Below are 25,795 nucleotides of genomic sequence, written 5' to 3'. Positions count from 1 at the left end.
GTACGATGGTGGAAAAGGGGTTTTGAATGTAACCATTTGGCCTTCTTCTCTCCCTCCTTTTTGATGATGTTGTGCCTTCTCAATCCATTGATTTCCTCTACAACGGATGCAACCCAACAGACAGATATGGATTCAACCAAACAAACCTTTTCTAGTAGGATTTGCTACCATCATCCCACATAGTGGAGCTCTTGAGCTTACTAACAAAGCTTCTACTAAAGTCAGAGGCCATGCATTCTATCCCCAACCAATACAATTGTTCACCAAACATTCTTCTTCTGTCAACTCTTCTAATTCCTTTAGTACAAACTTGTTTTTGAAAAAGTCCCCAAAGATGTTAACAGAGGCAGCTATGGCCTCGTCTTCATTTTATCTCCTTCACCGCAATTTCCTGGAGCTGAAGGGGATCACTACCTCAGAATTTTTAACTCAACAAATGATGGGAACCCCTCAAACCACATCTTTGCTGTTGAATTCGACACTATTGATGGGCACACAGAGGCACCAGATACCCCAGGCAACCATATTGGAATCAACATCAATAGCATGGCCTCAGTTGCATCCGAGCCAGTTTCTTATCATTTTAGTCATATTGCTGTGAAGGAAGGAGTGAGGTTAGAGAGTGAAAAACCAATCCAAGCTTGGATAGAGTACGATGGTGGAAAAGGGGTTTTGAATGTAACCATTTGGCCTGAATCAAGACCAAAACAGGCCAACTAGTCAGATAACGTAAGATAAAGGTCTTGGAGTACCGGAGTTTGAGAATACTAGATTAAGCTTAAGCAAACCAGAAGCTCGAATAAATTTAACCCACTCGAGTTTGAGAAGTATACTCACCTTGGAAGTCATTGGATTTGTAATCCAAACAAATTTTGCTAGTTTTTTCTCTCACAGACATATTGTCGAGTACCTATCCCACATTCCCACCCTCAATTCCCTTCTCCATCCACTTGGTTCCTCCGTATCATCTGAAACAACCCATTTTCCATTCCGAGGTGGAATTTCATTCAGCTTGTTTCCTCTCCGGATTGACATTCCTTTGTAAATTGGGCTTTTTACCACTGGAAAGCTAAAAATTTGCCAAATTCCATGAAAAAGCTAGAATTATTTCGCTGAATTTGAAGAACTTGGATTGAATGGGATCTTCCCCACATTCTCAATGGAGTATCAGTTATTAGAGCTTGAGGCTCCATTACCAGGTTTGAATCTGGTATATGTTGCAGAGTTCCGTTATTTATAACGGTTATTTTATGTTTGGTTCAGCTCTCTCCATCAGGCCAACCATACAAGATTTGCTTACACTAACCTTTTATAGTATTTTGCTGGAGGCACGAAAGACATTGTTCATTGGAGTAAAGACAACGAGTCATACGGTGTGATTCTGTGATATTAAGAATATTAAAGATATCACTTCAGCTTCTATGCACGTAAATGAGTTGTAGATGTTCAACTTTTGGACTCTAATCAGGATCCCATTCTATTCAGCCCAACGTAACAACACTCTATATCGATTCCAGGTGTCAAGCTTAGTGGGACCCATCTTAGTGGGTGTTTGGGTCGCTTCTCTACCACAAAAAAACACTTCCATTCTAAAACATTACCGTCGAATATGTTTAGTGAAAAATTAAAACAGAGCTTACGTAAAATAAAAATAAAAAAAGAAAAAAAAGAAAAGCGTGTTTAAGTCAACTAGGAATTGTGACTTTTAAAATTGTGTTGAGTGTGGTTCATCTGTTTAGATAACTAATTTTTTTTTTAGATAATGTAATCTATTTGTATTTTTTATAAATATAACTTTGTCCCTATTACAAACAAATAGCAATCTAATATCCTAATTTTTGGGGACTCTCAACAGTAAATGAATATCCTAATCTAAATGAATATCCTAGTTTTATCACATGATCCCAAATTAAATACAAATTAATAATCATTAAATTATGTTTAACTTATTTATATTTTAGTACTAAATAAAACACTATATCATAAACAAAATATGTGATTTAAAAAAAAAAAAAAAAAATCAAATACAAGCTGATCATCATAAAGTATTGAACTGAGTGGAATTTTACAATTTTTAATATTAAAAAATTAACACATGTTTTTTAGTATAAAATTAGTAATAAAAGTACTTTATTTAACATTATTACCAAATAAATTTAAAAATTGCAATCAACACTACTCTTCCATACAAAAAGCATATGAGATTGCACTATGCTTTGAATGATCTTGGATTATCTCATATCGGCAGGTGAAAACCTTTATAATTGAAAAAACTTCTATAATTCTCTCTGTGCAAAAGCCAAAAAATATTACCCCAAATTAAGAGTTTCTTTGGTGGTTATAAATTCAGAGATGTTGTATGTACTCTCCCATATATATAGCACTTGTATAAAGGTTCTCAATTTGAAAGATCGATTATGCATTATTTTAATGGAGTGATACATTACATTTTAGTCAGTTTTATGTCGTGGCACATAAATCGTCAATTATATCATTTTCTATATTGTATACATATGGTTCAAGAGTCAAGGTAAGAGGTATCATGTATCCAATCACACTATTTTATGTGATTGAAGAATGACATCATCGTGATGTTATTCAATATGATGACGTCACAATGTTATTCTATATATAAATTTTGTTAAATGTGTTTGACCCTAGAATTTAGGGATGGCAATTTTTCCCGACCCGGCGAGTTTCCGCTCGGCCCCTAATGGGGTGAATTTGGTAGTCTTTAAATGGGTTTGAGGCTGGTTTGGTAAAATAATTAAAAACTCGAAACGGATTTGGGGTGGAGGCGGATGTAGTGATAAACCCGCCCCGCCCCGATTATATATGTACCTTTAAAATTATATATATAATATATTTAATATTTTTAAGACCTTTATTGCTTTGTTGCAAGTGCCGGTTAAAATGATAATATTCATTACTTAATAATTTAAAAGTTCTTTCAACTTATTTATCAACCCAACTTGAGCACATTGGGCTATTTTTTTTTTTACTAAATAATAAAGTGGCATAACCCGCCTCATCCATGCAATTAAACAGAATACGCGATGCGGAGTCTGTACTTTGTCTACTGATGTGTAGGCGGGCATTGTATTCAAATTACAAACCCGTCCTAAAGTAGTGGCGGAGTTTGTATGACGGATTTTCTAACGAGGCGGAGTAAGGTTTAGTTAAATCCGCCCCGTTGCCATCCCTAGTTGAACTCTCTATCATTACTCTTTCAAAAAAGTCAACCTCTCTTGACTCATTTGTATAGACGATGTACATGTTATATGAATTATGTACGATTGCATAAACTAATTAAGAATTATATACAATATCTAAGAGTACCATGTAACATACTTAACATCTTACTTAAGCGGTTATTTATGATTAATTTTATAAACTATAGCATGTTGTTGGATTTTTTTTATCAATAAATTAATATTACAATGTAAATATTAAAATGAAATAATTAAAAAATAAAAAGTTTCCAAACAATTACTCCAAAAAATATATACATTAACATTTAAAATTTAGGGTTAAAATCATAAACCCCCCCTCCCCTCCTGTTGTTTCCCAAAACTATCAACTAACCGCCTCAACTAAAAAAACTATCATAATACCCCTTCATGTTTTTAAAAGTCTATCATATCACCCTCTACCCGTTAGTTGACTGTCTAAAATTAACATAATCTCATCAAGTGACCATCACGTGCACCATAGACTACATTATGCTAATAAAAATAACCTTATTCTCTCGTAATGATGAAATTGCCCTTATTATACCATAAAAGAGATTGCACGTTCCTTTACAGATCAAAGCTTCAGTTATCTTCTTCTCTAATTTCAGTGGTGTCTTCCATTGTAACAATAGCAGAAGTTATCGTCCTCCATTAAAGCATTAATCGATCAATTGAAGTCCCTAATTGATGATTTGAAAGCCTAAATCACAACCAATCTTAGCCCTACATTGATTATTTGAAGCCATAATGTCTTCTTCCACCACACAATCTATTATTAGGCAAGATCTTATATATAACAACATAATATGTGATTATGGCTATCCAGCTATTGTTTAGATAAGTTTAACAACAAAGGGAAGATATATTATTCTTGTTCCATAAAAAGATGCTCTTTACGGGCATGGTGTGATCCGATATCGACAAAGCCAGCATATACTAAAGATATTGACAGTAAGTTTAGTGAAGGTGAAATTGTTGAATTGAAGTACTGGTATGATACATTCAATTCCCGTTTGTGATGTTCTCTGTTGTTGAATATTTGATAGATTTAGGAATAAAATAGTGAGTTGGTTTTAATTTTGAATTATCAACGTATATTGTATGTATTTCCTTGAATTTGTATGAGCTTGTGTGTATGGAAAGTGTTTTCTGAAGCCCTATGAAGTGTGTATGCAATGTATTTTCTGAATTGTCAAAGTGCATGAGCAAAAGTGTATTTATTTAGAAGTCTTTAACTTTTGGCATTTTGAAGAGGGACCACTAATGGCAGTAAACACAATCAAAGTTAAAAAAATTGGAGCTGTAATGAGTATGAAAAGTGTTAAAATTGGACCATAATGAGTGTGCAACTTTTCCTCAAATGCACATTTGCAAAGTGTTGAAATTGGACCATAATGAATGTGCAAAAAAATATAGAATCATGTGAAAACTACAGACCATATAATATCATTTCTGTGAAAAGATACATAACATATAATGTCAAAAATCTTGTCAAAACATACATAGCACATGCACATGTAATTTCCCAAAAAAATTATTATCATAATCAAACCAACACCTTCATTATAGCCATACATATATTGTCATTTCAGTAAACATTAAGAAAACATATGATAAGCTGCACAAAATCTTAACTTTGTTCATAATCTTCAAAATTTTCACTATGTTCATAGAAGTTACACCAAAAATTTGCCATTACTTTCATTGTCATGCCATCATTCTTGTGTGTTAAGTGTGGATGGAAAGTCTATAAGAACCACTTCATATTGGGTGTATGTTGATGCCCTATTCAATAAAGTACAACACATCTAGTTAGCAAAATGTGTTTTAATTCAATTTAATTTAATTTAACCAAAAGAAAATAATAAGAGGTTCAATATTTATACTTCTGAATGACCAACAACAGCTCTTTCACCAAGACCATAATGTTGGGTAGATGTTGATGGCTATTAAATAAAACAATAAATGTCAACATATATGTGTATAATGTATAATAAATATGAAATAATAAATTCTAATTTATACCTCTAAATGAAGGACAACAGGTCTCTTACCACCTCCATCATTTTTGCCACCACTACCACCACCTCTAGTAGCTCTTTCAACTCCCCTACCACCTCTAACAGCTTTGTCACCACTGCCACAACCTTTGTGAACACAACAACCATAGTAACAGCTTTGTCACCACTGCCACCACCTCTTGCAACACTAGCAGCCCTATTAGCATCTCTGTCAACTCTTCCACCACTTCTATTAGTTGTTACACCAACTCTCCCACCCCTACTAGTGTTAGCTCTCCTACCACCTCTATTAACTGTCACACCAACTCTCCCACTCCTACTAGTGTTAGCTCTCCTACCACCTATGTTAACTGCTATACCAACTCTCCCACCCCTACCACTGTTAGCTCTCTTATCACTGCGTAAGCAGGTCTCCCACCCCTACCATCAACAGTTTCATCCATACCACAACCTACACCACATGTACCTCTTATTATTGATCATCTTCTACCCTTACCTTTTGGTTGTTTTGTAACAGGCTCAAGGGCTATACAAGTCCTGATATTATGACCCAAGACAGTACATTTAGTGCATATCAATTTTGACCTCTTCACCACTGGACCTTTTGAAGGACCCTCATCTAAACCCCTTTTCTTGTTCTTTTTAGGTCTTTATGGTCTAGCCCTATGAGGTGTTGGCAGTATTAGAGAAGTACTAACTTCTCTTTTCATATTCCTTAATGACATTAGTGTTATCACATATGCATAAGATTTAAAGTATGTCTCCCTATAGTAATAATGGTCAACAAACAGTTCTGGATCATACCTCCTATCCAATATTACTGTAACCGCATGTTTGCAAGGTATGCCAGTTCTGTCCCAATACTTACAAGTACATGTTCTCTGCGTAAGATTCACATAATCACTAATTCCAACATCATTCCATGTCATGTTATCCACCTGATACTTGTCATGTCCTGCATAACCCACATGCATGCTTCTTACATCTTCAGAGATCTTATCTAATTTATTTTTATTTTTTGGGCATAACAATCTTATAACCTTATTTATCGTCTCTCTATTACTTTGATACTTTAGCATCAGTTGTTTTTTGATCTCTCAAACATTTAAATTAAAGGCTTTTCCCTTTCCTTCCCAATGTAGCTGGTGAATGACTCACACATGTTATTTACACGTAGGTTATTCTTACTTATTCTAGTGTATGTGTACCTTGCCCAAACATTTACAAGAATACATTAACCAGTCATGTACAACCTTGTCAATTGTCCTCATCTCTTGCATATGTAGCACAAAATTAGATTCAGTGTATGATGTGGCTGCATTCCAGAATATGTTCCTTAATATCCTACCTTTGATTTTTTGCTTGAAATTATCATACATGTGCTTAATATAGAACCTAATTTCCGCTCCAGGATATTTATGCTCAAATACCTCAACTAGACCCTGTAATTTGACAAAATAAATATTGTAAATATGTAAAATATTAAAGTAAGATAATAAATGACCATATACATGGAAATATAAACATGTATACCTTCTATCGATCTGAGATAAATATGTACTTCTGATAATTGCCAACTAACCCTATCAATTCACCAAAGAACCATTCCCAAGAGTCCTTACATTTTACCTCAACAACAGCAATTGCAATTGGATAAAAGCTATTGTTAGCATCCCTACCAACAACACACACTAAATGTCCCCCATAGGATCCTTTTAAGAAACAAACATCTAGACCAATAAATGGTCTATGTCCCATTAAAAATCCTTTCCACATAGCCTCTAGGAAAAAGAACAATCTATAGAATGAAGTACCCTCATCAATATAGGGCATTGTTCTTACATTAACAACACTCCCAAGATTTATTTCCTTGATTAAGGCACAATAATATCTAGATCTTGTAAATTGTTTTATATAATCACTTTCAATCATTTCTAAAGCCAGCTTCTTTGCCAAAGCAACCTTTTATTTGGTCATTTCAACATTAAATTAATTTTCAACAAAGCCATCCAATGTGCAATTTGGTTCAGCCATAATTTTTCCAGTATAATGCTTTGCAATATAACTATATGTCAACTGCCTATTGTGCCTTACACCAGTACAGTTGTGATAATCAATGAACTTTTTTATTTGGAAGGATTATTTATCTTCACCATTTTTAGAGGCATGAATCATCCACCCACATTTTGCCTTGCATAGATTCTATCTCCATTATTCTTCTGAAATGTTATATCCAACTTGCCTTTTATAGCTATGTCCTGACTGCTTTTCTAAATTCTGCTGCCCAACCAAATTCATGCTTATTTCAAGTTTCTTGTTTCCCAAGTCTGTATGAACATTGAAATTTAGATAAGATGGCCCACTTGTGGCATCATCCTCATCCTCTCCACCACTTGAAAAAGCCAAACTCATCAACTCCTCACTTGGTACATATTCAGAAGCTTTATCACTATCATCGTCTTTATCAGATTCAATATGAGGTTGTGTATCCTCAGTTACGTCATCTACTTGATGGTCAACATCATTTCTGCCCTCATTCACCTCAGTTGCATATTCATTATTTCTTACTTCATCAACCTCCTATACGCTTCTTCATAATTTCTTATTCCATTTGTTGCATCCATCATATCTACCATAAAGTTGTCATTATAGAAGTCCAACAAACATTGTCATTGTAATCTACATCATTCCCATATTTAATTTTAGGCATATCAAAATCACTGTCATTTAAAGTTGGTATTGCAAACGCATCATCATTCTCATTCTCATATTTAGTTGGTATTACAGGCATATAATCATTGTCATTCTCATTCTTATCTTCAGTTGGTATTACAGGCACATCATCATTCTCATTCTCATTCTCATTCTCATCTTCATATGGTATTATAAGCACATTAACATCATTCTGATTCTCATCTTCACTTGCTATTGCAGGCACATCAACATTATTCTCATTCTTATCTTCAGGTGGTATTGCATTTCCTACTTCAGGAATTGACACCACATATAATTTAATTAAGCAGAACATATGGTACATTTGGAATATATCAATCATATCCCTGTCAGTCTTCAATTCCTTAACAATCCTATCAATGTAAGACCTGTAGAATAGTTTACTTGTTCTATGAGGATAACCAAACAATCTTATCTTGTACTTAATTTCTATCATTGACATAAGATCACTATCTATACCTCATAGATCTCAACAGACCCACCAAAAAAATGGACTTAAATATATACTACCAAACAGACTACTATAATGCATTTCCAGTGTGTAAAACTTTTCAAAAGCGGGATTAAAACCTAAAACAAATAATTTTTAAATAAAACAAATATCATAAACCATCAAAACAAAATCAAAAGCAAACATGACACAAGTAAAAGAAATAGTCCTGACACAGTTCCACAAAAAAATTAGTATTTATAACTAATTTCAATAATAAATTACAAAAAATAAATTATGCAAAACATATATTATGAACAAAAAACTTAATTATAGATCACTGGACCAATACCCTATAAACAAACCCTAATTTTCGCTAGGACCATAGCCCTATAAACAAACCCTAATTTTGATTACAATAACATTAAACCTTAATATCGTACTCCCAAACAGTTGACATAACCCATCTTGAATCATACCCACCCAACAATAAGGACCCACATAAAAAATGAACGAATATAAAACTCTAAGTACTACAAAACAACGACAATGAGTCAAAGTTTGTCCACACCTGGCACCATTTTATCCAACAAATGTGACACAAACCACCTGGAATCCACCACGATCTTCTCCCAATGAGCGATTGCACACACACAATACTTGCTTTCAACGGTCGCACTCAACATGCACTCGCTTCCATACACTGCCCACATAAACACAAATACAACACAACACTTAGGGCACAAATCGTTTTATTAGAAAGAGTGTTTTATTTGAGAGGGAGTGTGTATCACCTCACACGACGTCGTTTCACACAAATGTCAAACTTGCCATTTAAAATCAACAATTTTACCTAATAAATAATTAATATATTAACAATGACATTACTATCATTTCGCAACAACTTAACGGTTCCGTCACAAAATGGGGTCAACGTGATAGTTTCTCTTACTTCAGGGAGTTGTTTGATAATTGAGGGGGTTATATGAAGAATTTGGAAATAACATAGGGGTTTTATGATTTTAACCCAAATTTTATATACAAATAGTGAAAAATTATTGTATGGTTCTCTAATTTTGTCACATCACATAGATTTTGTGATTTTTTTACATACACAGTGAAAATAGAATATTTGTTCCATTTACTAATTCTTAATTTTCAAATTCAAAATTTGTACACAACATTTACATCATTTATGGTTTTTAAGACACATACGTCGGGGGATTTTCAAAATTCAAGAGATTAGGAGAAAAGGCATTTGATGTGGACTTGGTTTGTTACACATTGAGAATCAATAAATAATTATAAAATAAAAAAAAATCAAGAATAATGCTTTCTTTTTTCTTTCTTTTTTTAGGTAAAAATAATGCTTCTTTTTTCGTAAGCTACTGAGTGACAACTCGGTCAAAATTCCCCTTATTATTAGGAAAAAGGAGAGCACCCTCAAACAGAGTTAAGTATCTTTATGTTGATCATTTGAATGCAATAGTAAATCTCGTCAGCGAATTTTATCGTGTTCAATTAACCTCATGCTACTTTTAAAAATAAAATATGCTTGATTTTTAACTTCCAATGACACTAACCAAGAGTTATAGTAAATTTTTTTATTTCACAACATTTACACAAAGAACCATTGTAGCGCTTTACAATTCCTATCTTTCGAAATCCAAGATCAAACCTGATAGTAGGTAGAGCTTACAATATTTTAAATGGCATTTTTTTGGAACTTCTTGTGCAATGATTTTTTATTATTATTTTTTTTCATAGCAAAATAATGTCAAGCCACGTGGAATTCGAAAGATGTATATTATAACTACATGCAAGCTGAAATTAGGGGTCAAAATTGGGTTGGGCTTTCGAGCCTACAAGGAAAGCTTTCTGGTTGGATCACACTGGTCCGTGGGCCATCAGATCATGGGTTCTTGTAAACAGCTATCACTACATTATTTTTCCACCAAAAAAAAATTTTCATATTAGTTTTATAAAAAATTTCATGTAATATAATAAATTTTTCACTTATTTATGAATGGATTCTCAATTTTCAAAAATGGCAACACTTCAAAAATGAAACGGTGTCAGTGTCGTTAACTTAGATAAGATCATAAGAGAATCAAGTATTATACGTACTTTAAACTATAAAAGCGTTATAAAATTACTGTAAGTAAAAAGCATGTTATGCGTTTGGTAATGTATTTTATAAAGCGATTTTTATATTTAAAGCACTTGTAAATTTGTTTGGTAACAATGTTGCTTAAAGCACTTTTACTACCGAATTTACTAATAGTATCCCTACCCTCTGTATATTTTGTTTTGGTTCTATTTAATATGAATTCTTGCTTACAAAAAAAAACATTAGCACTCGTATTTATGAAATTCAAATTGTATAGGATTCAAGATCGAAATTTAGTTTTACTAATTATTGCTTGTTTTTTTCATGAATATACTGATTGTAGCTTTATGATAGTTTTAATCAAAAGTAATAATTACCCGATTCAAGAAGTTGATCTAAAAAACATGTTGATATATATGGACAAGAAATAATATAAATATAGGTTTTGGATAAATGAAAAAAAATTGGATGATTATGGAACTAAACTCCACTAAACCTCTAATATAACTTGAATTTCTAATATATAGGTGAAACCTTAAAAGGAAGGACACTAAATTTCTAATATATAGGTTTCTTAAAGGGAAGGGTATAATAACAACAATACTAGCAAGTTCCCGTTTTTAGGCAACACAAATTGGTTTGCATAATATTTATATATTTTTTTTAACACTAGGGACAAAATTGTATTTATAAAAAGTAAAAAGGGATTAAATTGTCCAAAACAATATAATATCATAAAAAATCTACATCTACTTAAAAACACAATTTTAAAAGTTACAATTTGTAACTTTGTGAACGCGCTTTTTGGATGAAACCTCTATTATCTAACCGCACTTATTTTTGTCACCAAATGCATCTCACTGCAGTTTTCTAAAATTTAACATGCTATTGGAATTTTTTCTTTTTATTAATAAAATAGCAATTTGATATAAATATTAAGAAGAAATGATTAAAAATAATAATTGTTCCATTTTTATTCAAAATTTAGGTCGGATTTATCAAGTTTAAAGTTTCGATTTTCTTTAAGTGCAAGCAATTTATTGGGATCAAGTCCGAACGCCGAACTTTACCTTACCCATTAGAAGGGAATGCTTTGCACATTGTCCTGTAGATAAGTCGGGCAAAAGCACCTAATACCCTAGCAATATATCTATGTATATATATAGTTGGATTTGAGTGAGGCAAAATCAGAGTGTAAACGGAACTATTGGGCCAAAATTGGGCCCACAACACACACCTCCTTTATAACATACACACCGCCGCCTTTACATATAACATACACACCGCCGCCTTTACATACGCACCGCCTTTTCAGGTAACATATACACACACCGGCCTATAACATATAACATATACAGCCGGCCGCCGGTGCGAAACTATTCTGATCAATCTCTCTGTCTACAAGAAATTACACACACATACGCACACAAGAAACTATTTTGTGATAAATCTCTCTGTCTACAAGAAATTACAGACATACGCATACAAGAAACTATTTTGTGATCAATCTCTGTGTCTACAAGAAATTACAGAGACATACGCATACAAGAAACTATTTTGTGATCAATCTCTGTAGAGTTTCGAAGCATAGACATAGACATGGCAGTGATTTCCAAGAAAACCTATTTGGGTCATCGCATCAAAAGAAGAAAAACATCAGCATCATCAACACCACCGAATTGGTCTGGACTCCCCACTAACTTGTGGAAGTCAATCCTGAACAGATTGTCTGTGGTCGATTTGCTTAGCGCCGGAGCAGTGTGTCGTTCTTGGTGCTCTGTTGCAGAAGCCATAAAATCATCTCTAGAGAGTCTCCTATTTGATCAACCGTTGCTCTTGCTTCCTGGTCCAGATCATGGCAAAAAAAATAGCCCTTGCTTATACAATTTTACAGAGAAAAAAGTGTACAAGCAGATGATGAATATTCCAGAACACTTGGGTAATTGCAAAGGATCATCCCATGGGTGGCTGATTTTGTTGGACCAAGAAGCATTCCCCCATATCTTCAATCCATTCTTGGGGGCTAGGATTCAACTCCCTCTTTTTGAAGTTCGCAAAACAAGCCTTCATTGCTTCTTTGTCCGGGATATTAAGAAAGTTGTACTCTCATCAGACCCAATTCAGAGTAAGAACAACTACTGGGTAGGAGTAATATATGGTGTAATTGATCCCAAGCTTGCCTTTTGGAAGTATGGAGACAGTGAATGGACTGCCCTGGACGGTGCAGATCATGCCTACTGTGATATCATTTCTCACCATGATCATATTATTGCTTTGGGTGAAACAGCTTCAGTTGAAATCTGGGATTTCAATAATTCTGTCCCTGCAAAAAAGATGCAGATTGAGCCTATTTTTCCTGAGAAAAGGGTGGAATTTGAAAATTCTCTTGGAGATGATCTTTATACCATTCAAAGTTACATAGTGGAATCAAAGGGTGATCTGCTGCTTATTGTGAGGTATATTGGGAATCATGTTCGCTGGGACGGTGTAGTTGTTCATGAGGCAGACCTTCTTGATGAAGAGAACCAATGCTGTATTTGTTCTCACTTGACAAAGCTATTTCATGTTTACAAGCTGGATTTCAGTCAGAAAACATGGGAACAACTGGCATCAATAGGCGATGATCGCGTGCTATTTTGGGTCGGAATCAATCTGTGTCACATTCAGCAAAGGGTTTTCCATCTTGTAAAGGGAATTCGATTTACTTCACGGACAATTACTATTGTGATCATTTGGGTGAGAATGACATGTATGGGCATGACACGGGCAGGTTTGACATGGAGAATCAGAGTATAGAAGTGATTAATGAAGATGAAGATGATTGGCAGAAGATTCAACCAGCACCCATTTGGGTTGTTCCTAATCCATGCTACTAGAGACATCCAAAGATAGAATTTAGCAGAGTAGTTTCTTCCTATTTTTGTATTCTTATAGGCTACAAAATTGTGTATTAATAAATTTTTGAATTGCATATATATATTTTTTATTTTGATTTGATCAGTAAGAACGTAGTTTTTGATTTGTTGGTCCTTGTGAATCTGTTGATACTTGTATGTGAAAGTTTATACTACACTCTGATGGTCAATCAAAATGGCCCTCTTTTTGAAAGTTGTTCTGAACTAAATTAAAAGGAAAATTGTAAACCAAGGAAAGAAGCTTATTAAAATTATAACAGCCACACATACCAAAATCAAAATACTCTACCTCAAAATTCTCAGTACCCCATTCTTCCAAAAATTCCAAAATGGGATATGCTGCTGATCCAACTGTTATATACAACATCAGTGCAAGATTCTTTACCAGTCCACAAGCCTAATGTAACACCAGATGAAACACAAATGTACGTAGAAAAAGATGCAAATTATAACGCAGAATTCTATATTATGCAGCAAACTCACTTGTCCTTCAGGAGTTTCTGCAGGGCCCATCATTCCCCATTGGGAATTGTGCAACTGCCGTGGTTTTGCTAGTTTCCCTGGTAAATGCAATTTATAACACAGTTAAAGCTGAAGGTTAAGAAAAAATAAACAAGCAATGGAGTTGCAACATAGATGAAACTGTGTGTGTGTGTGAGAGAGAGAGAGAGAGCCCTTATGGGGAAATCTAGACCCTTAACAGCATCATTGAACAAACAATGACAGAGAAAACTAAAATACCTTCTCGCCCTATTGGAGAATTCAATCTTCACAAGTGTGACAAAGTGGAGCCATATGTTAGGCGATTTAACACCTATAGAAATCGGAGAACATTTTAAAAATGATACTGCACATTCACCGGCTGCATTTGCCTGTCCCCGGTTCCCAATAGCAAGTGAGTATTTAAGGCCACTAGTAATTGGTTTCGCTTTAATTGCAAATTGCAGATTAACATCCTTCCCATTGTCAACACTCTGCACGATGCACAAAATTATATACATTCAAGCACCAGCAAAAGCATCAAATATAAACTATATTAAAGACTCCGTATGTAAAATAACCTTCTGAGCATAAGCTCTCACATCCCTTGTTAACTTTCTGACTAGCTGCAGTAATATAAACAACCACCAAAACTTTAGAAACCCAAAATCTTTGAAAACCCAAATGAAAATCAAGGACTTTCAAATGGTCATAGAAGCTCCAAAATATTAAAGCAATCACAAACCATTCGAAAGAGGCCACCAAGCAAAGGACCAGCAAGATCGAGTCTCTTATTGCCATAGTGATCCCTATCATCCTCCGCCCTTCGTCCAATTGCACGTAGCAGAAGCTGGTGAATAATATATCTGGTAGAAAAGCAATTAATGTCTCTCTAAATCACTAAGAAGCCACAAAAAAGGAACATATCCAAATTAGACAAAACCTACCCAAAATAGTAAGCTTTCTTTGTCTCACAATACTCTCCTACACCAACATGAGGAAGCATTTCCTTTTGGAGGATCTCTTTGGCATACCTACGAAGTAAATGAACAGGAGACTCTCCTTAAACAAAAAAAGAAGCACAAAAGACAGCTTTACACTCGTGTATAGCAACAGCCAGCATTCATAACACATATTTAATCCTCTTTTCATTTGTGACACCAACAGTGGCCTCTCGTTTCCCGACGTAGTACAGTGCAACCTGCAATACGGGAAGAAAAGCATAACCATCTCAGTAAGGCCGCACTGCCACATCACCACAAGATTAGCGAGAAAAAAAAAAAAGAAAAGAGAGAGAAGAAATCAAATGGATGCTAACATTTACAATGAAACTGAATTTGCAATCTAGGAAACAAGAGCTGAAACCTAAACAAAGATATTGAAGCTGCTAAAAAATCAAATATGAATTAGAACCGAAAGGACATTACTTTTGAAAGGTAAAAACAATTTTAATGCCAGCAAGCCCGAAGATTATGTTTAGTTCATATTGGAAACATGAACTGCTATATTTATTCATATTGCTTGAAGTTTAGCTTATTCAATACAGAGCAAACCAGAAAGAAAAGCTAATCTCACACTAACTACCCGTTAAAAATAAAAAATAAAAAAACGATAACAGATAAAAAAAATTAAATGATGATATAATACAGTGGGAGAGTTACCTGTTGATTTTATATTACAAATGCTTCTTCCAAGGAGGGTCGTAGCAACTCCAAGAGTGTTAGAGAAATCATAGCAAATATGCTCAAATATATCTTTGTCAGCAACAAATCCTAATGCCCGAAGCACAATAATAATAGGAATCTCAGTCCAAATGTACGGAAGGGTAGGAGCCCTGCAGTTACATAACATACCCAAAAACAACAAAAAAAATTCATAAATTGCATAAGAATGCAAAAGGCAAAAAAAAAAAATAAATAAATAAAAAAAGTGCTCCAAAAAACACCCCTAAACACCATATTTAATGCCCATACCCCTTTGGCACTAGTCCGTGAAAGCATCCACACAAAAATGCTACTGGGTGGCCTGTTCTGGGAGTCCACCATTGATCGGACTTCTGCCACATAGGCATACTTGTTTGGCTTCCTCTTCTTAAACACAGATGTGATTGGTGCTCATCTTCTCCTAAGCAATTAGAACCTTTTCGCTCCCATTGTTAATGAAATACCCACCTTGATCATATCGACACTCTCCCAGATCCGTCAAATCTTTCTCTGAATTCTGATATAATGTGCAGTAGCTCGACCAGAGCATTATAGGAACCTAAAGTATATGGCAAAAAAGAAGCAGAAAGTCAATCCTGAAGGACAACAAAGAGGCATAAGAGCCTATTCCCAGATGTCAAACTTTCATCAGTTCGGAATCCAATTCACATACCTTCCCAACGAAGAATTTAGTAAAATCTTGAGTTTCAGTTACTTCTTCACCATCATGCCCTTTCTTTATCACTCTCTTAGTGACATCCACAAACAATGGAGCCGAGTATGTTAAGATTCCTCAATCTCGCTGCCTTCAGAAACAAAGTCACAGTTTCTCCATCTGACATCATTGGCTTACTAAGATATATCTGACCAAAGCATAGATGGTCTGCAAGACACCCATAATCATTATGACCAAGAAGCAAAGTTAGCCCATAAAGGAAATTCTATTTCTACTTTCAATCAAGCAATCAACAAAACTAATTTACTCTATGGATAGTATAACAATAATAATTTATTTCTCTTGTAACATTTAAAATCACATTTATTTTTAAAGAACAGAATACTAACAAAGTTTGTATATCTATTTATATAAAATGGTGACCCTAAATAGTTGGAAAAAATGCATTGTTAGGCATATTTATTATATAAAATACGTAGAACTTCCATTAATTTATAATGTGGAAGATGAGGCTTAAAGTCAGAAAGACAATTATATTAAATATACTACTACTATAATTTTACCATATTTTTGCCATTACAATTATATTTGTGGTGACCACGTATACCATAGAAAAAGGAAGGTTGAATAATTCGGGCATGTCATCTTGTTTTCAAAATTGTCTTATGTGATTCCTTTTAAAATGTATTTGTGCTACAAAAATCACTTGGGCAGTGCCTTAGCTGCACCGGCCAAGTGTATGACTTAATGTAATTTATTTGGAAATTATAGTCGAGGACAAGTTCAAACACGTGTCTAAAAGTGTCTAAAAATGTCACAAACATGGAAGCTCCATAGAATTGTCCGTGCTTCTTAGGCAAGAAGAACTCAGACCAACACAAAATTTGTTTTCATTTTTGCTTCCCATCAAACAATTACCGAATTTTATCTCCCACATACAATTGCATTAACTAACCAATAAATACAATAGATTCTGGTAAAACTTAAATTACAATTACAATCAAACAATGATGAATCTTTACATCCTTTGTCTCATAGGTTCATTAAAAGCAACCCAGGATTGCCAGTGTTACAGAACCATATAGTCATAAAACAACTAACCAATTATCTTAAGCAAAACCATAATTTCAGTTCAGCCAAACTAACAAAAAAAATATTAGGCTTTTCCAAGAACCACCCAGGAACACAGGAAAAACAAATTACAAAACCAACCACCTAAAGCTACTTCACACTAAAATCACAAAGATCTTCAATTTCCACCTTCAGTGAAACTATTAACATACGTTATCTTGACCAACCAACTAAAGCAACTAATCAATGACTATTTTATATCAGAAGTCCATCATTCAGTTAAACATTACAATTTTTTACCCAACTACTTCGGGCAGATTTTCAATTTCACTATATCTAAGGTAGTCTTGTTTGCCCTTGCCCAAACCACATTGATCGATGTAATGCACCCTGCACCTTCTATCACATTCATGGGTGTTCAATAAAGAAAATTATGTATTAATCTTTTATTGTTTTCCGTGTACCTTTAAATTGATCAATATATAACACAATCTCCTTTTCTATAATGCCTTTCTTCTTCTAGTCTATAATTTATTAGAAAATTGTTTGGCATAAGATATATTGACTCGATCAAATCTCACAATTATGGGGCTTCCACTTCTTTTATTCTGCAAGTAAATGAATACTAAAATAAAGAATCTCACTCTTATGGGTCTGCAAACATATAAATTTTGACAACTTCAAATATGTAACAAAGGTAGAAAACGTCAGCACTAAAAAAAAAAAAAAAAAAACAAAAACAAAAACAAAAACAAAAGTATACAACCTATCACCATCAACTGCTTTGCTTCAAGGGGGCTGCATAACAAATTTATTATGCTGATTTTGGTGTTTCCTTGGGGTGTCTTAACAATACCAGAGTCATCTTGGTTTATCATTACCAGTTAATGGAGAAGAATGTCCTTTTAAGACTTAATTAACTCAAATGATCAATTCATGAAAAAGCTAAATTTGAAAACTATTTAATAATGAGCTATGCTATGTAAACGGAAAAGACACACCGAATAAACTATGCCAATCCAATTCATTGGTCAAGTGGTGTCACCAGTGAAGTCTACTTCAACATTTGAAATGGTGGTTTAGGCTTTCTTAGCTTGGAAACACAAAACAGAGATGCAATTTTAAAACATACGTGGAAACTTGTGTCAAATACTCAGAACAAACTATGACTCAAACAAAATACTTAATCAGAAGGAGATATTTTGGGGATTTTAGCATACCTCAACAAAGCAGTTGATATGGAAAAAGCTACTTCAGCTGAGATCCTTAGCAATGCCCTTCTTAATCAAAAGCAGGGATAAAAATGGTTCAGAAACTCTCTTCCGGACTAACAATTGGCTGCAAGAAGGCCCTCTGTTCCTCAAATACAGCCACTTGCCAGCCCATCTTTCCTTGATTCCTCGCAACCATTTTACTCAGGTGATTCTTAGTGTTTCTTTTAAGTTGCATGTTAAAAGACCCTTGGCTATTCAAGTACTGCTTGAAGCTAGGTTACTTAATTAGCAGTGAGATCCTTCGGCAGCTTATAGCTTGATTGGCGCAGGGAAAGAAAGTAATGCATATAATCATTTAGACCAATATGAAACTATGGGCGGTATTGCAAAATGATGCACTAGCAGCGCGACCAATACCTAGTTCTTAATATATTTTTTCAGTGCGTGCACGAATGGCCACTTAAGAACTGAAACAGAATGGTGTAGCAAGGTCCCTTTGGATTGAGAATCAATGCTTAATCTCATAACCCCAAGAGTAGGTTTATAAACTCCATGGCCGCTCCCATTTACGTAGCTCTTCTTCTCTCCCTCCTTTTTGATAATGTTGTGCCTTCTCAATCCATTGATTTCCTCTACAACGGATTCAACCCAACAGACAAATATGGATTCTACCAAACAAACCTTATTCTAGTTGGATTTGCCACCATCATCCCACCAAGTGGAGCTCTTGAGCTTACTAACAAATCCTCTACTAATGTAAGAGGCCATGCATTCTATCCCCAACCAATACAAAAATGTATAGACTTGTTTAAAGATGCGAAAGTGCTTTTATTTCAGAATCTCATGAGCCATGATTTTTAGATAGTATATCCAAACATTAGCTTAAGTGCATCTCCTCCACCTCTCAAAAATGAGGTTGAGGGTTTAGGTCCAATTAAGACTAAGTGGGTGGTTTGTGTTACCTATCAAGAGAAAAAGAGAAAGAGATAGAGAAGAAGAAGAAGAAGAAGAAGAAGAAAATTCTGAGAGAGTACAACTCACTGTAACATCCGTGGGAGTAGCATCTCCTTCCTTCCCCACGTGAGCTGCAACTTTACCCACGATGCACTCAATAAGCTGCCCAATTGTCATTCGAGATGGGATAGCATGCGGATTCACAATAATGTCAGGGTGATGCCTTCGACAGTCCATGGCATGTCTTCTTGCATGTAAGTCATGCCGACTGTTCCCTTTTGACCATGCCTACTGCTAAACTTATTGCTGTTTTGAGGTATCCGAACAGATCTCACCCTTACTTTCATAAATCTCAACCCATCGGCATTTGTTGTTAGTAACACCTACAAAAGTACCATAAAATTAAGCCAAGAACAGAAAATTAATATAAAAAGAAGCCAAGATTCAGCATTGAAAGAAGAACAAACTTGATTTAATATTCTTTCTTGATAAAATTCATTGTATGGTCTATTAGCCTAAATGGAACATACAACAGCAGCCAAATTTGACAGGAAGAGAAAATTAAAGTAAGGCACACCTAATCCACCGTCCCAATGTCATTGTGGCGTAAGCTTGTGCTATGATCACACTTTGTGTAACGTGAAGCTTGTCCCTTAGCACCATCCTGAGCAATAGGAGTGGTCTTCCCGATAATTACATCCTCACCTGAAACTCTTGTTCCCTAATATAGAATGATAGCTCAATTTTAGAATATTTGAATCAAGCAGGAAAGAACGTGGAACCAAACAAATTTGCATAAACTCACAGGAGGGGCAAGACAATCGTCGTCCAATTTATCATAGGAACCATGTCGCATGCCCAGGAAAACAGTTCCTCAGAAAAATGCCAGTTTCACACAAGCTGGAGAGCACCAACAGTATACAAACTCAGCACTTACCATGGTATTAGCTCTATCGGGACGTCCAAAATCCTCTTTAACAAGTGTCCCCATCTTCTTCTCTTCATCCCTACAGAAAAGAAAATTATTAATGCAATATCTCTGATCCTTAAAGAGAAATTACAAACAAGCAAAGAAATTAACGTGCAAAAACATTATGGGAAAAGAAATATAAATTTAATTACCTATATGATCGGAAAAATAGTGACCGAAAGAATCCACGATCTACTGATGACTGGTTCACAACAACAGAATCTTCTTGGTTATATCCAGAGAAGCAGGCTATGGCAACAATGGCATTCTAAATCAGAAAGGAAGACACAGAAAAGATTGTCAGAACCATTACCAAAGTTATTGCTACAAAAGCAAGAACTTACAATGCCAGCAGGTAGCTGCCTAAAGTGCAAGTGCACCATGGCTCGAGTAGTAACAAGAGGCTTCTGAGGATAGTAGAGAACGTAGGCCAACGTGTCCTGAAAGATTTAGAGAATAATAAGTAATCCTAACTCGTCATAGAAGACAATATGCATAAGAAAAGCTCAAATTTAGAAGAAAAATAGAGAAAAAGGGAAAGAAGGGGAGCAAGACAATTTCATACCATACTTAATTGGTAGTTGGTGACATAAATTCCCATGGCTTGCTTACCCATAGCTGACTGATATGTATGACGTGGAGACTGAATGCAAAAATAACAAATAAGTACGATAGGGAAGAAAATATGTTTTCATCAGATAAAAGTCATCAGAATGATAAACTTACTTGGTTGTGGTCGGGAGATGGTATAATTGAAACACAAACACCCAATATCAACGATGGATGTATTTCACAATGGGTATAAGGTTCAGAATAAGTGGATTAAGCCTCGCACTTACAAGATCCTGGAGCAATTAACATTAACATTTAGTAAATGTTCCATTATATCTTGAAGAGACGGTTGATTAACACAATAATTCGAGACAGGTGTTTGAGCCAAACTGAAACTGTTTCTTGGATACTCACATTAATTGTCATGAAAATCATAGTAGTCTCTTCTGCCTCTGTGTCTCTATACATCCCTTTGCTACAAGATCATGCCAACCACCCTCTTCTGGGGTTTCCTGAAATAAAGATATACCTTTGGTATCATTGAGGATATACATTTTGCCAAAACATATGTCAATAACTTTAATTGAACATACCTTTTGTTGTAACACTTGGATATCTTTCTTTTTTATAAGAAGTCTTTGTTTCTCCACGATAAATAATGTTCGACTGCAACGGCCATATTCAGTGAAATCATACGGCAGCTTATAGCTGGATTGGCGTAAGGGAGAAAGTAATGCATATAATCCTTTAGACCAATATGCAACCATGGACGGTATTGCAAAAGGATGCACTAGCAGCGCGACCAAAACCTAGTTCATAATATATTTTTTTCAAAGCGCGCAGGAATGACCACTGAAGAACTGAAACAGGATGGTGTAGCAAGGTCCCTTTGGATTGAGAATCAATGCTTGATCTCATTGCCCCAAGAATAGGGTAAGTAACACTATTACACATATTTGAACTAGGCCAAAACAGGGTCAGATAACATGTGATAAAGGTCTTGAAGTACTGGAGTTTGAGAATACTAAGTTAAGCTTAAGCAAACCAGAAGCTAGAATAAATTTTAACCCACTTGAATTTGACCAGTATGCTCAACTTGGACGTCCTTGGCTTTGTAATGGAAGCAAATTTTGTAAGTGTTATTTATTATTATTATTATTATTTTTCCTCTCAGACATATTGTCGAACACCTATCCCACATTCCCATCCTCCAATCCCTTCGCCATCCACTTGGTTCCATATTATCTGTAACCCATTTTCCAATCCGAGGTGGAAGTTCATTCCACCTGTTTCCTCTCCGGATTTGCATTCCTTCGTAAATTGTCCTTCCCAAATCCCAATCCTCTGTTCTGAACAAAATTTGTGTCTTTATCAGGGCTAGAATTCTTTTGCTGAATCTGAAGGACTATGCTGCTGCAACAAGAGCTTGGATTGAATGGGACTTTCCTTCTTTTTGTTAGAGAAGTTCTTGGCATTTATGTGTTGACCATAAAACCGTAATCGCCCAGAGCAAAGCGGACAAAATCTACTGTCGTGACACATCAAGCCTCCACCTCGTCCTCCCCACAATCTTAATGGAGTCTCAGTTACAGCTTGAGGCTCTATTACCAGGTTTGAATCTGGTATTGCTGAGTGCCGTTATTTTATATACAACGGTTACTTTTATGTTTACTTTTAACTCTCTCCATTGGGCAGCCCATAAAAGAATTTCTTACACTTTGTAACCGTCTGGAGGGCTAACTACTGGTGGTTATGTTTGTGTTTGGAAAATGCTGGTATTGAGGTTCACATTTGTTACCCATTATTTGTCTCGCTCAAAAACACTAGCCCCTGGAGCTACTTACAAATTTTCTTCTGTACATATAGAGGAAGTGTGGAACATTTATAAATTAAAAAAATGTCATTGGTCAATCAGTTAAGGTGGCCTGTTCACATTAGGTTTCATGACTTTCATAAAAAATTTAATAAAATCTTAAAAGGAGACAATATTGTATTTTTCCAAAGTTCAGAACTTTATTGCTTAATTGTAAAGTAACAAGTTAGTAGTCAGTTTTTTATTTTTAGGAGGACTCTTTTCTCTCTAAAATAATAACTTTTATGGAATAACTCTACCCAATAGAAAAAGAAAATAGACTTAGCAAATTTTTTCTTTTTCTCCTTTCAATTCCGTTAAGGAAGTATTTTTATTTATTTTTATTTTTATTATTTTTTGTTTATACAATATGGGAGGACTTAGTAATTATGAATAGAGAAAGAGAAAAGAGCTAGAAAAAAAAAAAAAAAACATGTGAGTTTTCTGTCAAAAATTTTGTACTAATAGATAATTTTTTTATTTTTATTTTTTTCGTAATAGAAGGACTCCACTACTCTCACTCTTTTATATTCAAACGATTTTAGTAGAACTATTTATTTAGTTTTTTCATTATTAATACCTCTTTATTATAAGATATTTAATGTTATTTAAAACACTCAAACTTATAAAAGTCACGTATATTGCTCCTTGCACAGCAATTGAACGGAACTATATATATACATATATATTTACATACCCATTTTGTTTGAACTGAGAATGGGTTTCTACTATATATATATATATATATATATATATATATATATATATATATACAAATATACATAATTAGTTTTAGATATGTACACACACATAATTAGTTTTAGAATACCCATTTTGTTTGAACCCATAATGAGTTTGTAATATATATACATACAAATATACAAAATTAGTTTTAGATATGTACATACACATAATTACTTTTAGAATACCCATTTTGTATAAATCCATTCTGAGTTTATACAGTCACACACCCACATAATTAGTTTCCTATTGCAATTTGGATTTGGCCATGTATATACTAATTTGGAACTTTTATTAAACCTGTTTTAATTGTAAGCCATCTGTAATTTATTTTTTATTATAATCAATCAAATTTGTGTTTAATTGTTTTTAATTGTGTTGTGGACCTGTGGTTGATATATGTGGGTTTGTTACGGTCTGTATATGCGTGTGTGACTACTGGTGGTGGTGGCCATGGTGGTTGATGATTGTATATGTGTGTGATGGATATTTTGGTCACTTAACATGGATCATGTAGGGTTAGTTAAATTATTTTATACATTAAATAATTTTTTTATAAGTCAATACAAAGTCAAAAGGGTAATGATGTCTTTTTACATGCAAAAAGTGAACTGACACAAGTGAAAAGTAATTTTTGGAATATGAGTGAAAACAGACCAAGATTTGAAAAGGTGTTAATGAAAACAGACCAAACGTTTGTAACGTGAATAATAATAATTTTCGAAAAATACTTAAATATAATATTTGACCAAATCTGAAAAGGTGTTAATAAAATTAACCCAAATATTAATTTCACAACATTAACACAAAAGATTCATGGTAGCACATGACAACTCCAAAATTTTAGAAGTAAAATACGTTTGCTTTTTAACTTCCAATGACATTAACTAAATTATATATATTTTTTAATAATTTTACAACATTTACATAAAGACCCACCGTTGCAATTGGCCGTTCCTAGTTTACAATTTCTTTTAATGGCATTTTTTGGAACTTCTTGAGCAATGATGGTCAAGTGAAATTCAATGGATACAAAGTTAATTACGTGTATCACAGTATTCAACCAAAAAGAGCAGTGATACTTTGGCAGAAAGATTAGACCTATTTATTAGGGGAAATCTACATGACTTCTAATGTGACAGACTAATTGTCAAAGTTTTAAAAAGATTTCTTTAATTCTTTACAAGTTATTAATATATTATGTTTGTTGGGACACTGTACAAATTATTCCCCTCGCTTCAATTTCGGAAGAGAAGAGACTTGATCTCGGATCACTTATATTTCAGTTTTGTTGTAGAATTCTTGCTAGCATAACATTCTGTTCTATCCTCATCTCTTTTATCTATCTAAAGTAAATTCAATCCACCTATATCACTCTTAATTGCTAAGAAACAGAACTTTTTATTAGGGTTTTATTGTTTCCTTAGATCTATGGGGACTAAGAAAAATTTGAGTTTGAAGGTTGCATGTGGAGAAAAAACTCATGGTTTCCATGAAATTGATGGTTTTTTTTATTTGAAAAAGTAAAGTAATTTTATGATATTTTAAAAAAGAAAATTAAAAACAAATATTTATAAGTTATACCCAATAAAAAACAAAAGCTCCCAATCAACTCCTACCATGTTTGTATCTCTAATCTATGTTTTCTTCTTCCATACAATAAAAAACAAAAGCTCCCAATCCACCTATATCACTCTTTGTTTTTGGAAAAGTCAAAGTACAATTTTTTTTTTCTTTAAGCAACATTATCAATTTAACTTTCTTGAATTAAAAAAGTACACTATTATAGATAAATTTGATAATTCATTCACTACTATTAAAAAAAAAAAAAAAAATCAACTTTTCTTGACTATTTGTATAAAGTGTACCATCTACATCTTGCCTCAGTGATTATCTATAGTTCATCATTATAAATCTATAAATAATTATAAATCTATAAATAATTATAAAAATCTATAAATAATTAAAAAAAAAAAAAAAAATCAAGAATAGTGCTTTATAAGCTAGTGAGTGACAACGGTCAAAATTTTCCTTATTATTAGAGAAAATGAGAGTACTCTCGGACAGAATTAAGTGTGTCTATGTTGATCATTTGAATGCAGTAGCAAATAATTTTAACGTGTTTAATTAACCTCGTACT

The 25,795-nt window shown here is 34.0% G+C and overlaps 3 protein-coding genes and 1 long non-coding RNA gene across 4 annotated transcripts; 1 reads left to right on the top strand and 3 right to left on the bottom strand.

The window, feature by feature from the left end:
- Positions 1-11,785: 11,785 nt before the first annotated feature.
- On the top strand, positions 11,786-13,526 carry LOC132299875 (putative F-box protein At4g22180). The gene has a single exon (XM_059796749.1). It carries the CDS (start codon positions 12,127-12,129, stop codon positions 13,321-13,323), a length of 1,197 nt encoding a protein of 398 aa, XP_059652732.1. The 5' UTR covers positions 11,786-12,126; the 3' UTR covers positions 13,324-13,526.
- Positions 13,527-13,608: 82 nt separating this feature from the next.
- LOC132274358 (DNA-directed RNA polymerase II subunit RPB2-like) lies at positions 13,609-14,443 on the bottom strand. The gene is made up of 3 exons (XM_059775624.1): positions 14,137-14,443; positions 13,926-14,002; positions 13,609-13,839 (listed from the first exon to the last, which is right to left on the bottom strand). Exons 1-3 carry the CDS (start codon positions 14,441-14,443, stop codon positions 13,609-13,611), a joined length of 615 nt encoding a protein of 204 aa, XP_059631607.1.
- Positions 14,444-14,673: 230 nt separating this feature from the next.
- LOC132299919 (uncharacterized) lies at positions 14,674-16,180 on the bottom strand. Its single transcript, XR_009480225.1, has 4 exons — positions 15,896-16,180; positions 15,584-15,756; positions 14,870-15,123; positions 14,674-14,788 (listed from the first exon to the last, which is right to left on the bottom strand). It is a non-coding gene; the product is annotated as an uncharacterized LOC132299919 (long non-coding RNA).
- A 3,560-nt stretch (positions 16,181-19,740) lies between these two features.
- On the bottom strand, positions 19,741-21,829 carry LOC132274350 (DNA-directed RNA polymerase II subunit RPB2-like). Its single transcript, XM_059775612.1, has 8 exons — positions 21,656-21,829; positions 21,350-21,355; positions 21,076-21,153; positions 20,855-20,950; positions 20,663-20,778; positions 20,478-20,547; positions 20,127-20,261; positions 19,741-19,923 (listed from the first exon to the last, which is right to left on the bottom strand). Exons 1-8 carry the CDS (start codon positions 21,827-21,829, stop codon positions 19,741-19,743), a joined length of 858 nt encoding a protein of 285 aa, XP_059631595.1.
- Positions 21,830-25,795: the final 3,966 nt, after the last annotated feature.

The sequence above is a fragment of the Cornus florida genome, unplaced genomic scaffold (genome assembly GCF_030987335.1).
Source record: "Cornus florida cultivar Cherokee Brave unplaced genomic scaffold, ASM3098733v1 CherokeeBrave_3.0.0_Hap2_Chr01, whole genome shotgun sequence".
NCBI lineage: Eukaryota > Viridiplantae > Streptophyta > Magnoliopsida > Cornales > Cornaceae > Cornus > Cornus florida.
This window is presented reverse-complemented; position numbering and strand designations above follow the sequence as displayed.

Coding starts and splice junctions, on each gene's coding strand:
- LOC132299875 (XM_059796749.1), top strand. CDS start 12,127: ATGGCAGTGATTTCCAAGAAAACCTATTTGGGTCATCGCATCAAAAGA.
- LOC132274358 (XM_059775624.1), bottom strand. CDS start 14,443: ATGTATATAATTTTGTGCATCGTGCAGAGTGTTGACAATGGGAAGGAT. Junction 14,003..14,136: donor GTTCAATGATGCTGTTAAGG/GTCTAGATTTCC, acceptor TGCATTTACCAG/GGAAACTAGCAAAACCACGG. Junction 13,840..13,925: donor CAGAAACTCCTGAAGGACAA/GTGAGTTTGCTG, acceptor GTGTTACATTAG/GCTTGTGGACTGGTAAAGAA.
- LOC132274350 (XM_059775612.1), bottom strand. CDS start 21,829: ATGGTTGCATATTGGTCTAAAGGATTATATGCATTACTTTCTCCCTTA. Junction 20,262..20,477: donor CCGATAGAGCTAATACCATG/GTAAGTGCTGAG, acceptor ATTCTATATTAG/GGAACAAGAGTTTCAGGTGA. Junction 19,924..20,126: donor GCCACAATGACATTGGGACG/GTGGATTAGGTG, acceptor GTACTTTTGTAG/GTGTTACTAACAACAAATGC.